The sequence below is a fragment of the Gadus macrocephalus genome, chromosome 17 (assembly GCF_031168955.1).
Source record: "Gadus macrocephalus chromosome 17, ASM3116895v1".
In the NCBI taxonomy this organism is placed as follows: domain Eukaryota; kingdom Metazoa; phylum Chordata; class Actinopteri; order Gadiformes; family Gadidae; genus Gadus; species Gadus macrocephalus.
The window spans coordinates 11,373,726-11,389,600 of NC_082398.1; the positions used below are offsets into that span (position 1 = coordinate 11,373,726).

Below are 15,875 nucleotides of genomic sequence, written 5' to 3' on the forward strand. Positions count from 1 at the left end.
AGTAGCAAATGAGTCGGGAGTCAAATGTGATCCCCGACGCTATGAATGGGGAAAGTCGAAGGACTTCTCGATAGATCTAAAGGATCGGAATAAAGTCATGCTCTATTTGACGTCCTCCCTCGTTACTCTTACCCTGCGGGAGTAAGTTAGCTTCCCGTCTGCACACCGTGTGCACCGAACGGACAGGGTGTGGGCTAAAGCTGAGAAATGTCTTCTTCGGTTTCCGGTCCCAGCAGGCAGATACTCTGCCAACCGTACGTTATGGATGAAGGGTCCAATAAGAGTGCAGGTCCTGAAGTCCTGAAGTGTCCGCTCACAGAGGGGGCTCAAAGCGCTTCCCAGCCAGGCCACGTTATAGGACACCCCCTTCGCACTAAGCCCCCCCCCCCCCCCCCTTATTATTATACTTTAGGGTCAAAATTCGACCCTAAATAATCATGATAGAAACCTCGATAAAACAAGACAAGAGGGTTCCCTCCGCAGGGAAGTGACAAAAAATATATAGAATGTACATCTGACTTACTGCGGGGCGGTCGCACTCGCTGTAGTTGACGCTGTACTTCCATGAGTTTGGGCAGGCCTTGGCATGCTGCAGCTGATTTTCAGACGGCCCTCCTGCTCGCTGACGCTCACGTTGGGCGGAAAAGTTCGAACTATAGAGACATCGTTGAAACAAAGAAACGGCCACATAAAAGAGACATCAGCCATGCTTTAGTTGCTGCGTAAAGTCGTTGATATGTCAATGCATAACATCCAAGCAGAAATATAACAAGGACAAGTAATGTTGGGGTTGTTGAAAAGTAACCAGAAATTAATAAATCAAGGGGTCGCATTTCATGGATTAACATGTTATTAACATGAGGAGAAGAAAATGGTCAAAGTGACCATGTATACATCACAGAGGACAGCACTGGGGGCGTCTCACTCACTGTGCTTATGGGGAAACCGTTTGAACGTTTGGTTCAGGGCTCGGCCTTCAACCGTTCCTCGGAAAAGTATGCAGACCTTTTCCTTTCTCTGGAGCCCCGTCAGGTGACAGCCTTGCTGCAGCCCACTGCTGTTGTCCTGGCACAGCGACAGCTTGTCGGACGCTTGGTCACACAGCCTGGGAGCAGAGAAACATGGAGGTTGAGGCCACACTCGTTTACATTTGCATTACATTTAGGGTATTAAGCACACGTTTTTATCCAAAGCGACTTACAGGCCCGCCGCTCCCTATACACAGAGTGCGTAGGGCACCAAGTACCTGGGGGGGCACCAAACATTAAGTTTTTTTATAAAAAATAAAAATAAAGATACATTATTGATTTAAAAAATATATAAATTATGAAGAGGCCCATCGTTGTTTTTTTCTTAATTGTATAACCTATCACTCAATTTCGGCAAATTAGATGTTTTAACCTAATATATAAAAAGAGGCTCCCCCCCCTTACATTATTACATTCATACACACATTCACACCGCCGGCGGAGTCAACCATGCAAGGCGACAGCCAGCTCGTCAGGATCAGTCAGGGCGAGAAGCCTGGGATCAAACTGGCATCCTTTTGGTTACAAGTCAACCCGCTCTACCTCCTGAGCCACTGCCACCCTTGGCTCCAGCCCCCCCCCCCCCCCCCCCCCGCCCACCTGTTCATCCAGTCCTTCCTATGTCTTTTATGTATCGTGCTCGCTCACCTGCCAACCGGAATCCCCCGAAGAGGGTCCATGGAAAAACTCGATCAAACCAAAGTCACACAGTGAGCCGGTGGGTTGACTCTGACCTTACAGGCTTTCCAGTGAGCTATGAATGGACCAGTGCCTCTTACCTGTAGGATACCGACAGCCCGGAGGTCCCATTGCCTGGGGTCCAAGTGGCCTGCTGTCCACAGAGAGGCGTCTGGGAAGATCCCCCGTCACAGGGTGGGTAGAGGAAGAATTTGAAGTCGGTCACAAGTTGAACTGAAATCAATATATGGATAAGACCTTCGTTAAACAACGTACAAACAGCACAAAATCACTATCATAAATGGGGAATTGAAGGTACCCTCTGTGACCAGTTCTTTAAACAACATATCAAGAACTAAACGACACAGAGTTAGGCGAGAGTAAGGGATTGATTTTTAGACTAATGTTTATAATACCGTAAAGCCGTATTATCTATGAGCCGCAGGAGTGGTAAAAAGGGGGTTGCATGATTCAAAATACCATATATAAGCCACTCTGTAGTATGCAGATTCAAGGCATTAGTAAAACCCTGAACTTTTTGACAGGTTCAGAAAACAAGGCATCTTTTGTTTTGCAAGCATCTCAGTTAGACGCAGATGCTTTGAATTATCGTTCATGGACTCGGTCTACCTTGTTTGTTAGTCAGTTATGCCGATGTTTATTTCTATACAAGGTTATCCTTTACTCACTAACACCTAACGTCAATGAGTTACATGGGCTTGACGTAGTGACGGCATTAGGAACTACACGTTTTATATAGTATACAAATCACAGTAAATGGCCCAGATTGTTTTCTTTGTAATATTTGTGTTTACAAAATCGACCTACAAGCCGCTCGGGATAAGTAAATCGGGCTACGACCTGACAAACGGCGGCTTTACCTCAAAACTACGGTAAGCACCACCAAATCCCTCTCCCATCCATCCCTTTGTTCTCTAGGTCCCAGTTCTCGGGCTCCAGCCCTTCTCGTGACGTTGTGTCCAGACGTTAAACCCTGCCTCTAGAAGCCCTTGATCACTGGGCGCTCTGGAGGATCGCCTCACCTTGGCGGGGGACGACTATGGAGACAGGGTTGCTGCCTTCATACGGGCACCGGGACGGCCAGGTTGATGCGGTGGTCTTTAGGGTGAGTGTCACATTGGAATTCAAATCCGTCACCAATAATTTGCATTCTTTGACACTATAATTAAATCCCTAGGAAAATAAAAGAGAGAAGATGACATGGCGCACACACACACACACACACACACACACACACACACACACACACACACACACACACACACACACACACACACACACACACACACACACACACACACACACACACACACACACAGGCATGTGCTTAACTGTCAGTCATCATTCCCTCCGTAATGACGCCTTTGTGCATTCAGGTGGTGATTTGGATCAGCATCCATCTATAGCGTTACTTTGCAGGCCTAGCCCACTACATCACTTTATAACAAGGAGGAGTGAAGCTGGAATTCAATTAAAGACCTACCAGGGTTTTATGCGGGGCATGAAGAATATATTTCAGCGAGCAGTTGGGGTTGAGAGGGTGTGCCTGCCAGGTGAGACGGATGAAAAAGGGATCAATCCACTCGTAGGAGAGGTTGAATGGCGGAGGTGGAAGCTCTGAAGAAAAAAGACAATCAAACCACCTTAGGCATATGTTCAAGAGAGGAATATTTACGTTGGAAAATGTTTTATAGTGTCGGTGTGTGTGTGTGTGTCCAGAACGAGCCCTACACATCCACACACTGCGCCAATGCCCATCGATCATGACGTCAAAGTCAGTCTCCTTCTCCTCATTGTGAACATTCATCCGTCTTGCATATCACATGCTGGAAGGCGGCTCCCCAGACGCCAACATGACATGCATTCACTGAACCCATATTAAATCTTTACGAGTAAGAAGATAGCATCAGTATGGAGACAGAGCCATATACTGATACGGATAAGATAAGGCCTCAGTGAGTTCTTAGAAACGCTGAGTGGTAACATGTTTTCTTCTGCTGTAACCATAGAGATGTGTATTTGCATTTGCGCATCATTGTATCACTGGTTTGACATGTTAAAGATTAATTCAATTCAATTGTATTTGTATAGCCACCATTCACCATTACAGTCTCAAACGGCTTAACAGGCCAGATATTTATGATACCCCCCTTTAGCCAAGCCCCCATAAGGGCAAGAAAAAAACTCCCTTAAATCAGCAAGGAAGAAATCTAATTTAAAAGTCAGTGTATGACAGAACCGTTTTAAATATGTATACTTTGAAATGGTTAAGTCGAGTACTGATACTGTACATTGTTTTAAGGGTAACTGTTTATGATGTTCCCTGAAAAGTCTGTTGTAAACAGACTCAAGTCATGCAGGACCATCAAATTGAAAAACATCCTACGGCGCCATACTGTAATCACTAGAAAGCAAACATGTCCCCCCTTTTTAGTTTAATCCAGTCTTATTTTTGTTTATGTTTGAGACGTTGGGAGATACTCGCTTCCTCAAGTAAGATTGATGGCATTGTCATTCATTTGTCGACTTTGCGCACCTCAGGAGTTTGGGGTTGATCAGACGCAAAGCCCGTTCTGATCTGATGCTCTGATCTGATGCTCTGGTCTGATGCTCTGGTCTGATGCTCTGGTCTGATGCTCTGGTCTGATCTTCTGCTGCTCTGATCTGCTGCTCTGATCTGATGTTCTGTCTAATGTTCTGTCTAATGTTCGGTCTCATGTTCTGATCTGATGCTCTGATCTGATGCTCTGATCGGATGCTCTGATCTGATGCTCTGGTCTGATGCTCTGGTCTGATCTTCTGTCTGATCTTCTGATCTGCTGCTCTGATCTGCTGCTCTGATCTGATGTTCTGTCTAATGTTCGGTCTCATGTTCTGATCTGATGCTCTGATCTGATGTTCTGATCTGTTGACTTTGCAGCGTTTCTCCAGGATCAATACCGTGGTGTGTGTGCATGGTGAATCTCCGTCTGAGCAGCTATGGATTATGGGCAGGGGGCAAGGCTCCTCTAAGGCTACGGCGTGAGGCAGATTGCATATACAACATCGCTCCAATACTCATAACGTTACACGACGGTACTAAAGTATCATAAAGTTGGCGTTGGTCCATGGGAATAACCAAAACTCTCTTCCCAGAACTCAGTTTCTCTTGGGATTTTGAGGTATCCTAACTCGTCTCTTCAGACAAAAATAGAACAGAATTATTATTTGCCATCAGCAATTCTGAGAAATTATTATTAATAATAATTATGAATTATCATTATCATCATCATCATCATCATCATCATCATTATTATGATGATTAGGCCTACTAATTATTATTTGCAATGAAACTTATCTCGGAATTCTTTATAACTTGAGATAAGTTTTCAAAGCAGCATTTATGTTTATATATAGTGCATGCTTTACGCTTCCGTACGCAAAAAGGCACAAATCAGTTCATACAAATTCACCAAAATTAAGGATAATGAAGGGTTTACGCTCAACATGTCAATGGCCCAGAACCCCCTGACCACCACCCATTTGAAGTGACGTAATATTCTAATTGATTTACCGGTAATATAAATTGTAACGGAGTGAGACAATTGTGCGTCATGTGTGAGAAACAAATGCGGGAATACCAAACCACAGACTACCAGTGTTGCCAGATTTTCGGCCCAATCTGGCAACTCGGTAGACTACCGGGCATACGGGCCGGTTCCCGTAATCCCAAAAATAATTTACTTTCACAATTCTTGGAAAGATTTTTCGTAAAAAAAATGTGAATCAAAATATTCACCTGTTCTACATCGTTGTGGAAGCGTCACAACGAAGCACATCACCAACATGTAATAATCCAATGATCTGCAAATCATGGTCCAATCCGACCCTAGGGGATTCCACCTATTTCCAAAATAAAAGTCCGGTCAGGAACAACTCGAGCGTCTTGGTTGTACTCCGACGGACTAGACACCGCATATCTACATGTTTCAGTGGGCACCCAGGGTCATACTAGCACAGGACTCACGCAAAAGGAGCTAATGCTTTGGTTAAAGGCTTATCCCAAACCTACACTGATACTAGTCCATGGAGTGAGAAGGAGCGACTGGAGTAGAAATGACGAGCAGCGCTGGGGTGGAGTTTAGAAGGGAGAACCACCTCCCTCGCTTCCAAGGCGTCCTCCTCACCGGGGCGGGACTTTAATTGATATGGCTTTGGCAATCGGCTGGGCGGTGAGAAGAGACCGGACGTTGTTGGGAAACAAATAAAACGTCATAATTAGGATCCACTCTCACATCCTATATTATTTCCTTTTTCCTCAATTCTCAAAACTCTTTCAAACTTCGTTTTATGCAGAGTCCCAATTTCTTACCAAACATTTTATAATTCGCTCTCCACCTCATCCCTAACTCTCCACCTCAAGCTGGTGTGTAGTGAGCGTTCTGGCGCCGATTGGCTGCCGTGCATCACCGAAGTGGGTGCTACATATTGGTGGTGGTTAGTGAGGTCCCCCCTTCACTTTAGGCGTCTTTGAGTGTTATTAATTATTATTATTCTTCATGTTTAACCTCTGTTTTCCTTTTATTCCTAGTCTGTTTTACATAGTTTTGAATGATGACTATATGCTCTGTAAGGTGACCTTGGGTGTCTTGAAAGGCGCCTCTAAATTAAATGTATTATTATTATTATTATTATTATTATTATAATTAAGCAATAGATCACGACAGGCTGTGGTATGTGCTCATTATACCACTGTTAAGGGCCGTGGTATAATGAGCACATACCACTGACTGAAGTGATCTATTGCTTTTATACAACGGTTACTACAAAACGAAAGTCATAGACACACTACATTTAAAAAAAAACAAGAAAGTCAAAATAGCTGTTTTTTTTAAAGAATACAAAAAAGTAGTCCCTCCTGGCTGCCTTCAAAATGCATGACGGTCGCTATGCAACACACTTTAGCGTCCCTCCGAGAGTAGTCTCGCAAAGCCAGACCAAACTACTCCGAGAGAGACTCGGCAAGAGCGGTTCGCCGGCAATTTATCCTATGGAGCAGTTCACTCGCCGTGTGCCTAAGCTTTCGTTAGTCTCTCCATCGCCTTGCTCACTCCCGGAGTAACAACATTTACACCCTCTCCATCATTCAACATATTTGTAGGCTTCAGTGAACTGTGCTATTGCTTTTATACAACTACTTTTATATTTTGTGACCGTTTCTACTTCCAGGCGCGGAGTGATATGCAAACTTTCACAAAATGACTGGGCGTCATAGCAGTTATGTATACGCTCATTATACAACAGTTATGAACCAATCAGATCGCTGGATTTAAGCCACCCGTTGTATAATATATATTTTTTTCTCCCACATTTTAATTATTATGCACCGTCTAGGCCTACACAACTTTTGTAAAAGGACAATGAACAAATTATATGCCAGCAAAAAATGAATGACAAACCATTATTTTCCAATAATTTCAAAACATTGTTTAGTTAATGTCTTTACAATATGTCTATTTGACAAGCATCTGCACTAGGCATACAATGCATCCGAATGCAAAATTGACAAGTGCATCCATGGTCAGGTGGATGTTAAAAATATAAATACATAGATACCTCATTCACAGAATTTAATTTACATGATGGCAATACATTATGTACAATTGATTACTATCCATTGATTGGCATTGTTTCAGTGTAGCACTTGTGAAATACTGAGTGAGAACTGAGTGAGAATCGATTTCTATAATTAGACCTGCCCGTTCAGAAGGCAGCGGAAAGGCACAGAATTATAAGCAAACTATCTGTACGTTTACACCTTGGTTTGGGATGCGAGTATGCACCAGCTACTGAGCTACACCCTAAAGAACAGTTGAGCTGCCTGAAACCCAGCCTACGTTCTCTATACTACTGACTTTGTTGCACTCACATGCTGTGTTTGTTTTTCTTTATTGTTTGCACCGAAGCCCACTGAGCAATGTTCAAACTGACTCATATGAAATATGTCTCTTTCTTTAAAATCTAAAATGTGTTCAAATCAATAATTTTTTAAACATGGCTACTCCCTCCGACGGCTAAACCTGATTGCGAAATCGGTCCCTCATACCACCCTGTCACTGAGTCCTGGGGGCGTCAGCTCTCAGGAACATCCATACGCTCAATACTGCGCTGAACGCCATAACACCAGCATGTGTCCCGTTGTGGTCCCTTCGTCGAAACCGCCGTCGCTTTGGCCGCATGGCCCAAGCGAAGCGCGCCAGCCTGAGGCGGATGACCCCCACTGCGGACACGTGTCTGCCAGGGGTTGGGGTCTGCCAGGGGGCGGGGTCTGCCAGGGGGCGGAGCCTGTCAGGGGGCGGAGTCTTGAGTCGCAGCGGAAGAGGGCAGAGTGTGTGAGCCAGGACCAAACACAGAGGGGGGGACTGAGAGGAATGGGGGGTGGGCGGAGGAGAGGGGGTGGGAGGAGTGTCTGGGTGTGGTGGCGCCTAGCCCAGCTCCGCGCTGGTGGTCCCACTGATGGCACTGAACACGTGGAGGGAGTCCTGCAGCAGCGAGCGCATGTCCTCTGGGTAGATCTGGAGGGGGGGGGGGGGGGGGGGGTAGAGGGGTGAGGAGGAACAAGGGGGGGAGGATGGGTGAGGAGGGAGGAGGGGCGAGAAAGGGGGAGGATGAGGGGGAAGAAAGGGGTGAGTAGGGTGAAAAGTATGCATGAACACACAAGAGCATAAAGTCTCTTGGAAACATTGGTCACAGAAAGTCCAGTCTAGTTGCCAAGACTGTGGTTTCCTGGGCTAACATCAATACCGTACAACATAGAAACATCTGGCCAGTGCTTGAAACAAGACGAGCAAAAAAGATGGAAAAGACTTTCAGGCGTCGTAAAGCTTGCGTCGTGCTGCAACGTTGTGATCCATGTAAACTACAACTCAACGGATGGGATGGCGATGGGCGGGTAGGGGTATTGGTGCGGTGGGCAACTGTTCTACGGCATCATGACCCTGTTCCGACCGGCCGTTAAATGAGCCTCAGGACGATCCCATTTCAGCGGACACTACTGACGTGACCGAGAGGGGGCCAGCGGGACGCCAGACATTAAGGTTATGTTTTTACACAAACACAATCTTGTGTCTCCAGTCGGACCAGGGTCTGCCACGACGCTCACTTTACCTGGCCGTCCTCAGAGCTGAAGAGCCAGCAGAATAGAGAGAAAGAGAGGTCAGGGGTTAGAGTCAGGGGTTAGATACAGTTGTGTTCAAGGCTGAAAAATTTGAAGGCTGCCAATAAAAAACACACAAAGGCAAGAAGCGCAAGATCCAGAACCTGTGTTGTAACATACTGGAATTGGAAGCATGTGTATGATTTACTGATTAGTGAGTGTGGGTGTGTATTGCTGGTCCGTATTGTATTTTACAATGCTCTTTTACATCATCTGTCTTTTATTATCTTCATCACCAGCGTGATGCAATCTGTGGGCTTCTCTCGGGCCATGTACGTACGTATTAAATGAACAACTAGGACCGCTAGGCGTCACAGAAAGGTATTAACCACCCCAAGCGACCGAGCTTTACGAGTGATTCACCGGGACCACGTTATTATTCCTAGACGCAATCATGTGTCTCGGCATAATGACATTTTAAACTCTGAATGATGTTCAGCACATGCGGTAAGGCCTGAACACTGTTTCAGATGAGAGTCACCGGGGCGTCGGGGCTGATTGTTTGACTTGGAACGTACTACAGCAGCCCCACGATGGGCCAATCGGCACCAAACTCTTTGGAGACCTGCTCTTCATCTGGTGGAGGAATCCATCAATAAAAGAAGGGTCCACAGGTACTATGTAAATACAAAAAAGTAGTTCAACATGCTCAAGAAAGTGGTACCTTTGAGCCTTAATGCTCTAATAACATCTGATAACATTCCTTAACCGCAATGTAATCCTCTTTAAGCTCTAATAACCAAGCGCAGGTGGTAGTGTGTGTGTGTGTAACCTAACCCTCACCTCTTCGTGGATGATGTCAGACAGCTCTTTCACCATGTCCTTGAAGTTGGACTTCAGGCCCTCCTGGTACTCAAACTGGTCCTCCTTGATCAGGCGCTCGTTCATGTCCAGCGCTATGCTGCACGCCTCCACGAAACGCCTGCACGCACGGGCACGCACACACACACCGTACAAACAAACATCAGGAGGGGTGATGGTGTGGGGAGGAGTGGGGAGGGTGGAGGAATGAGGTGGAGGAGGGTGGAGGGGTGAGATGGGTGGAGGAGGGGAAGGGGAAGGGCTGGAGAAGTGTGGAGGGCGTACCTGAATATGTCCTTCAGCTCCTTGGCCTTCTTGCTGGCAGACTGGTTGGTTCTGCTGTCGTCCAGGAAGGCCCTGGCATAGGCCATGGGGCCGGCGTTCACCTGCACACAGCAGCAGGAGCGTCAGGATTCAGCCGTACCTCTGCACAGGTATGGTATACACCTTAGGCTGAGAGAGGGTCCTCAACTGTAGCCTTATCTTGGGCTGCCGCTACGCAATTCCCAGTCTCTGAGTTTCTATGAGCGCTGTGTGCGCCAGTCGACAGAGGAAGAGGAGGTTCAACGTATGCATTAAGCAGTCAACCTCCACCTATGTAATTAGAAAACATTACATTACTCCTTTGTCTAAGTTTAAGCAGACTAATTCCCTAATTTGTTTCAAACCCTATAAAAGATAGCTGTGAGAAATGTTTGAAACGTAGTGCAATGGTTTATCTTGCGCTTTGTGTTTGTGCAATTTTGATAATTACAGATTTCTTTGTGCTGAAGCACATACTCAATGTAATTTGTAAGTGAGAATTAAGAGCTTTTTCTACGCATGGTTGATAATTGAGGCCCCTGGTACTCAAACTTCCCTGTTGTGTCCATGAGCAACAAGAAAGTCCCCCCCCCACCCCGCCCCACAACCAGAGAAAGTGGTGAACTCCGAGAACCGGTTTTCAAATATGCAGGCATGCATGTTAAGACACGTAGGTGTGGGATCTCGTTTGCACAGACACACAGACGCCCTTTTTCCGTCAAACAAGGTGTTAGTATTTCTAAATGCAGTGCTATTAATCAGGTGTTTCAGAGGTTTTTGCTCACCTCCAGTGAGTCGGGTCTGTGTGCATGATTTAGTTTGAATATATAGCATGAGCCCATTAATGTAGCCCAACCCAGGCCATTTTTGCAAATGAATATACATGCCTGGTTCATGCCTGGTTTAATTGAATTGACAACTTAATAAACAGGGCTTTGCAGGGCTTCCCGAGCCCTCACAACGGCCTACATGTTGAGCAGTATAGTCTAGTGGCTAGGGTTTTTCAATGCCCACTTACCTGTAGGCATCCTTGATAGTAAGACGCCCCCTATCTTACTAAGCCCTAAGACCGCTCTTTGATGACACATATTCACTGCTCACAGTTAACAGTGTGTTATTGCAATCATGAAAATAGAAGGATTGATGGTTAGATAAAAACAACAAAACCCACGTTCATCTGCTTAATTACAAAAACACGACACAAAATTATTCCGCCTTCTGATTGGTCGATGGCTATCGACCCAGCGTCGTGATTGGTGGGTCACCTGCACAGAGACGCAGCCCTGCAGGATGAGCTGCAGCTTGATCATGTCCACCTCGGGGCTGGAGCACAGCTTGGTGAGCTCGGCCGTGCGCGCTCGCATCTCGTCGATGGCCACGTCCACCGGCTTCAGCTCCACCTGCCGCTCGGACACCACCTCCACCCGCTTCTTCACGTAGGGGAAGGTGTTGGAGGCTGGGGGACGGGAGGCACGGAGGGACGGAGAGAGGGGAGGGGGACGTACAGGAAGAGAGAAAGGAAGGAAGAGAGAAAAAAAACAGAAAGAAGATCAATGACAGAATAAGAAGGAAAGATAGGAAGAGGGAGTGTGAGGCAGACGGACACTTCAGATTCAGGAGTTAATAATTAAATTGGATGTACTTTATTCATTTGATTTTTCAGGTAATGATTGAACTGCAGGTTGTACCGCTAGCTTGGTCATTAAGCCGCTACCTTTCACCCACACACAAACATTGGTTTTCTTTAACTTATTCGTTTTGAGCATCACTTCTGTCAGAATTCGTCATGTTTTCCAATTTGTTATTTCCGAATTTAGACAAACATATTTCTAGAATTTCTGACTAAAAAATAAACGCTAGAAAATCTAGAATGGACCATGGGAGCCACTGGGACCATGGGAGCTACTGGGACCATGGGAGCCACTGGGACCATGGGAGCTACTGGGACCATGGGGGCCACTGGGACCATGGGAGCTACTGGGACCATGGGAGCCACTGGGACCATGGGAGCCACTGGGACCATGGGAGCCACTGGGACCATGGGAGCCACTGGGACCATGGGAGCTACTGGGACCATGGGAGCCACTGGGACCATGGGGGCCACTGGGACCATGGGAGCTACTGGGACCATGGGAGCCACTGGAACCATGGGAGCTACTGGGACCATGGGAGCCACTGGGACCATGGGAGCCACTGGAACCATGGGAGCTACTGGGACCATGGGAGCCACTGGGAACATGGGAGCCACTGGGAACATGGGAGCCACTGGGAACATGGGACCACCCGTACTGGTGAGGACGGTGCGCCTCTTGCACTGCTCCTCCACGCCGCCGTGCTTCTTCCCCGTCAGCGTGTAAGGCGTCTCGAACACGAAGCGGTTGATGTTGTGGCACTTCTCGAACGCCGTCTTCTTCTCCGGCGCCTCTTTCTCCTCGAAGTAGGCCTTGACGAAGGTCACCTGGACGTACGCCAACTTGGGGTCCAGCTCCTTGGGGTTGACCTGGGCACAGAAGGAATCGGGAGGTTTTCCGTGAGGAAAGGCACGTTTTTTTCGTCATTAAATAACGGTCCGTCCAATTTAAATAGATCTGTAAAATCAATGAATAAACGACACAAATTATCGTGTACAATTCCCAGAATGAATTTAACGACAATAAGTCGTTCAAGAAGTAGGAAGTGAGAATTAAAAAAAAAACTAAATCCCAACACACCAGATCCGAATTCCCTTTGAACCCTGTTTCCTCATTGAATACACAACAGATGGAAACCAGCACTGCCAAAGCTAGCGTTTCTCTCTTTTGGGAGCAGAATGTGACACCTGCGACCCATCACCGCTACCTTGTTGGAGTCCTGGATGATCTGGACGTTCTCTGCACCAAACTTGTCTCCGTAGAGGGAGAGGAGGCGCTGGGAGATCTCCGACAGGCCCGTGAGCTTGGGCTCCTTATAGATGTACTCCTTACCGTCCTCCTCCTCAAAGAAACCCTGCACGGGGGGAGACCAGGAGGAGGGGAGGGGGGGAGAGGAGGGGAGGGGGGGAGGGGGGGAGAGGAGGGGAGGGGAGGAGGAGGGGAAGAGGAGGAGGGGAAGGGAAGAGGAGGGGAGGAGGGGAGGGGAAGAGGAGGGGAGGAGGAGGGAGAGGAGGAGGGGAAGAGGAGGAGGGGAAGAGGAGGAGGGGAAGAGGAGGGGAGGAGGAGGAGGGAGAGGAGGAGGAGGAGGAGGAGGGGAAGAGGAGGGAGGAGGGGAAGAGGAGGGAGGAGGAGGAGGAGGGAAGAGGAGGGGAGGAGGAGGGGAGGAGGAGGAGGAGGAGGAGGGGAGGAGGGGGGAGGAGGAGGAGGAGGAGGGGAGGAGGAGGGAGAGGAGGAGGAGGAGGAGGGGAGGAGGAGGGAAGAGGAGGGGAGGAGGAGGGGAAGAGGAGGGGAAGAGGAGGGGAGGAGGAGGGGAAGAGGAGGCGAGGAGGAGAGGAGGGGAGGAGGAGGAGGGGAAGAGGAGGCGAGGAGGAGAGGAGGGGAGGAGATGGAGGAGAGGAAGATGCAGCAGAAGGAGATGTTGGACAGGAAGAGGGGGAGAGGAAGACGTAGAATAGAAAGAGGAGAGAAAGATTGATGGAGGAAGGTGGAGGACAGGAAGATTGAGGACAGGAAGAAATAATCTCAGTCATAACATGTATTAAATGAGCCCTTTCGTGTCCGTGCACGTCACTGGAAGGACCAGACCGAGCTTTGGTCATCCTCCAACAACCTTGACCCTGGTGGTCACACACCACTGGTCCCTCACCTGTCCGTAGAAGGCCACCCTGAAGTAGGTGCCCAACAGCCTGCGGCCAGACTGCATCACCTCCATGATCTTGTTGTAGGCCCTGGTGAGCGTCTCGTACAGGCGACTGAGTTTCTGCAGAGAGAGAGGCAGAGCGAGGGAGAGAGAGTTTGTGTTTACACTTTACTGTATAAACATTTCTTTGATTGTCAAATAAGTGTCTCAGAGGAGAGTTTATGGTGAGCATGTGGCGGTCGAAGTTCTCGACCCCTTTCCAGTTCAGGGCAGGAGGTCGCACTACAGGATGGGGAGGAGAGAGAGAGAGAGAGAGAGAGAGAGAGAGAGAGAGAGAGAGAGAGAGAGAGAGAGAGAGAGAGAGAGAGAGAGAGAGAGAGAGAGAGAGAGAGATATGGAGAGCGAGAGCGAGAGATAGAGATAGAGATAGAGAGAGAGAGAGAGAGAGAGGGAATAGATTGTTCTCTACATCACACGCTTCTGACACTACTAAGTCCTACTTATTGACTTGTCTTCTGCAAGGTTCATGTCCTGACATGAACCTTGGTTGGTCAGCGGCACCCCTTATTAGGAACCCTCTCTACCCTAGCCCAACTGACTCCCAGCGGCCCGCCTCCTCCTCCTCTGTGACCTTTACGGGGCTTTTACTATCACAGAGGAGCATCAAGGGGAGGGGAGAGCCAACTGCCAAGTGTGGCACACACGTAAAGTTGTGTGTGTGTGTGTGTGTGTGTGTGTGCGCGTGCGTGCGTGTGTATGTGTGTGTGTGTGTGTGTGTGTGCATTATTGGGTACTTTCCGCAGCTGTGTTTACGACGAACAACCTTCTCTCAAGATGCTATTTTGCAATGTTGTGAACATCTGGGAGAAGAGAAAAACTGTGTGTGCGTGTGTTTGTGTTTGCGTGTTTGTTTTGTGCATGTGTGTGTTACATGTGCTTGAGTGCGTGTGCAGTACCATGAGCTCGTGGCGCCTCTCGTAGACGGGATGATGAGCTTGGCTACGTGGGTGATGAGCTCGTAGCGCTCCGCCTTCCAGAGGGCCTCCACGCAGGCTTCCAGATGCTCCACCAGCACCTCCTGGAGAGGGAACACCGCCCGGTTACACAGCGATGGCGCCAGCCGGGCTCTGCTAGTCCGCTTGAAACCCTATGCTACGACGCAAGGGCCGTTATCACGCTCCAGGCAGAGGCTACGCTAAGCTAGTCCACACAAAACACCTGGTATGAGTGCATGCTAAATGTAGTTGCTAAGCCAAACAAAGTGCATAAGGTTAGGTGGAGTACCGTGATGCCTCCTTGACAGAAACAACTAAGCTCGTCCAGGCAAAACACCTCAGGAGAACATGTATGATTGCTAAATAAAGAAGCTCAGCAAAGCTCATTCTGACGAGACGCATTTCGTTGCGCTAAATGCGAAAGCGTCACTCAATGTTCTGGTCACAGGCTCTTCATAAACATTATTATGAACGATGCCATGTCATCCTGCCCTACATTGATAACCCGGACTAGTCTCTGGGGGCCCCCCCGGACCCTCAGTGGTGGGGCAGGCTGGGGAGGACCGACCTCGGTGTAGTACACGTCCTGCATGCCCGAGTCCTCCTTCATCGCGGCCTCCTCGTCGATGTTGAACGTCACCTTCTTGAACGGCGCCAGCCCGCTCGGAAACAGCTCTGGGCAATTAAACACAGATAGCCAATCAGATAGCGCTTTTATGGCTTTATGGCCAGCAAGCAGACATTGGACATTGACTTGGACACACGTCAGTGCGTTGCAGGGACCGTTAGTGTCAATATTCTTTAGATTTGAAATGGGAGTGCACAGAGCATGGTACAGTAGCCTGATACCAGACTGACGTATCACCGTGTCCCTCTACATTTCCGTCTTCAGTCTGACCGTGCCTCCACTCTGACTGATTTCCGTAGCAGATTCTATGTTTCCCTAACTTAGCAGTAGAGGTTAACATCTTAACCAGCATGTAGTTGAGAGTATAGTTCTTAACCAGCATGTAGTGAGAGTATAGTTCTTAACCACCATGTAGTGAGAGTATAGTTCTTAACCACCATGTAGTGAGAGTATAG

At 48.0% G+C, this 15,875-nt stretch overlaps 2 protein-coding genes across 2 annotated transcripts in view; both read right to left on the reverse strand.

Moving 5' to 3' along the window:
- Positions 1–486: 486 nt before the first annotated feature.
- Positions 487–5,911, reverse strand: il13ra1 (interleukin 13 receptor, alpha 1). Its single transcript, XM_060076889.1, has 6 exons — positions 5,506–5,911; positions 3,211–3,344; positions 2,750–2,900; positions 1,808–1,940; positions 930–1,105; positions 487–653 (listed from the first exon to the last, which is right to left on the reverse strand). The coding sequence occupies exons 1-6, from the start codon at positions 5,579–5,581 to the stop codon at positions 520–522; spliced, it is 804 nt and encodes a 267-aa protein (XP_059932872.1). The 5' UTR covers positions 5,582–5,911; the 3' UTR covers positions 487–519.
- Positions 5,912–7,178: 1,267 nt separating this feature from the next.
- dock11 (dedicator of cytokinesis 11) overlaps positions 7,179–15,875 on the reverse strand; it is a 52,280-nt gene continuing 43,583 nt past the window's right edge. The window contains 10 exon segments of the mRNA XM_060035904.1: positions 7,179–8,281; positions 9,706–9,844; positions 10,009–10,109; positions 11,292–11,482; positions 12,316–12,526; positions 12,865–13,011; positions 13,804–13,917; positions 14,754–14,779; positions 14,782–14,875; positions 15,361–15,666. Of these exon segments, the coding sequence (XP_059891887.1) occupies positions 8,192–8,281; positions 9,706–9,844; positions 10,009–10,109; positions 11,292–11,482; positions 12,316–12,526; positions 12,865–13,011; positions 13,804–13,917; positions 14,754–14,779; positions 14,782–14,875; positions 15,361–15,666 (1,419 nt within the window). The 3' untranslated portion in view covers positions 7,179–8,191.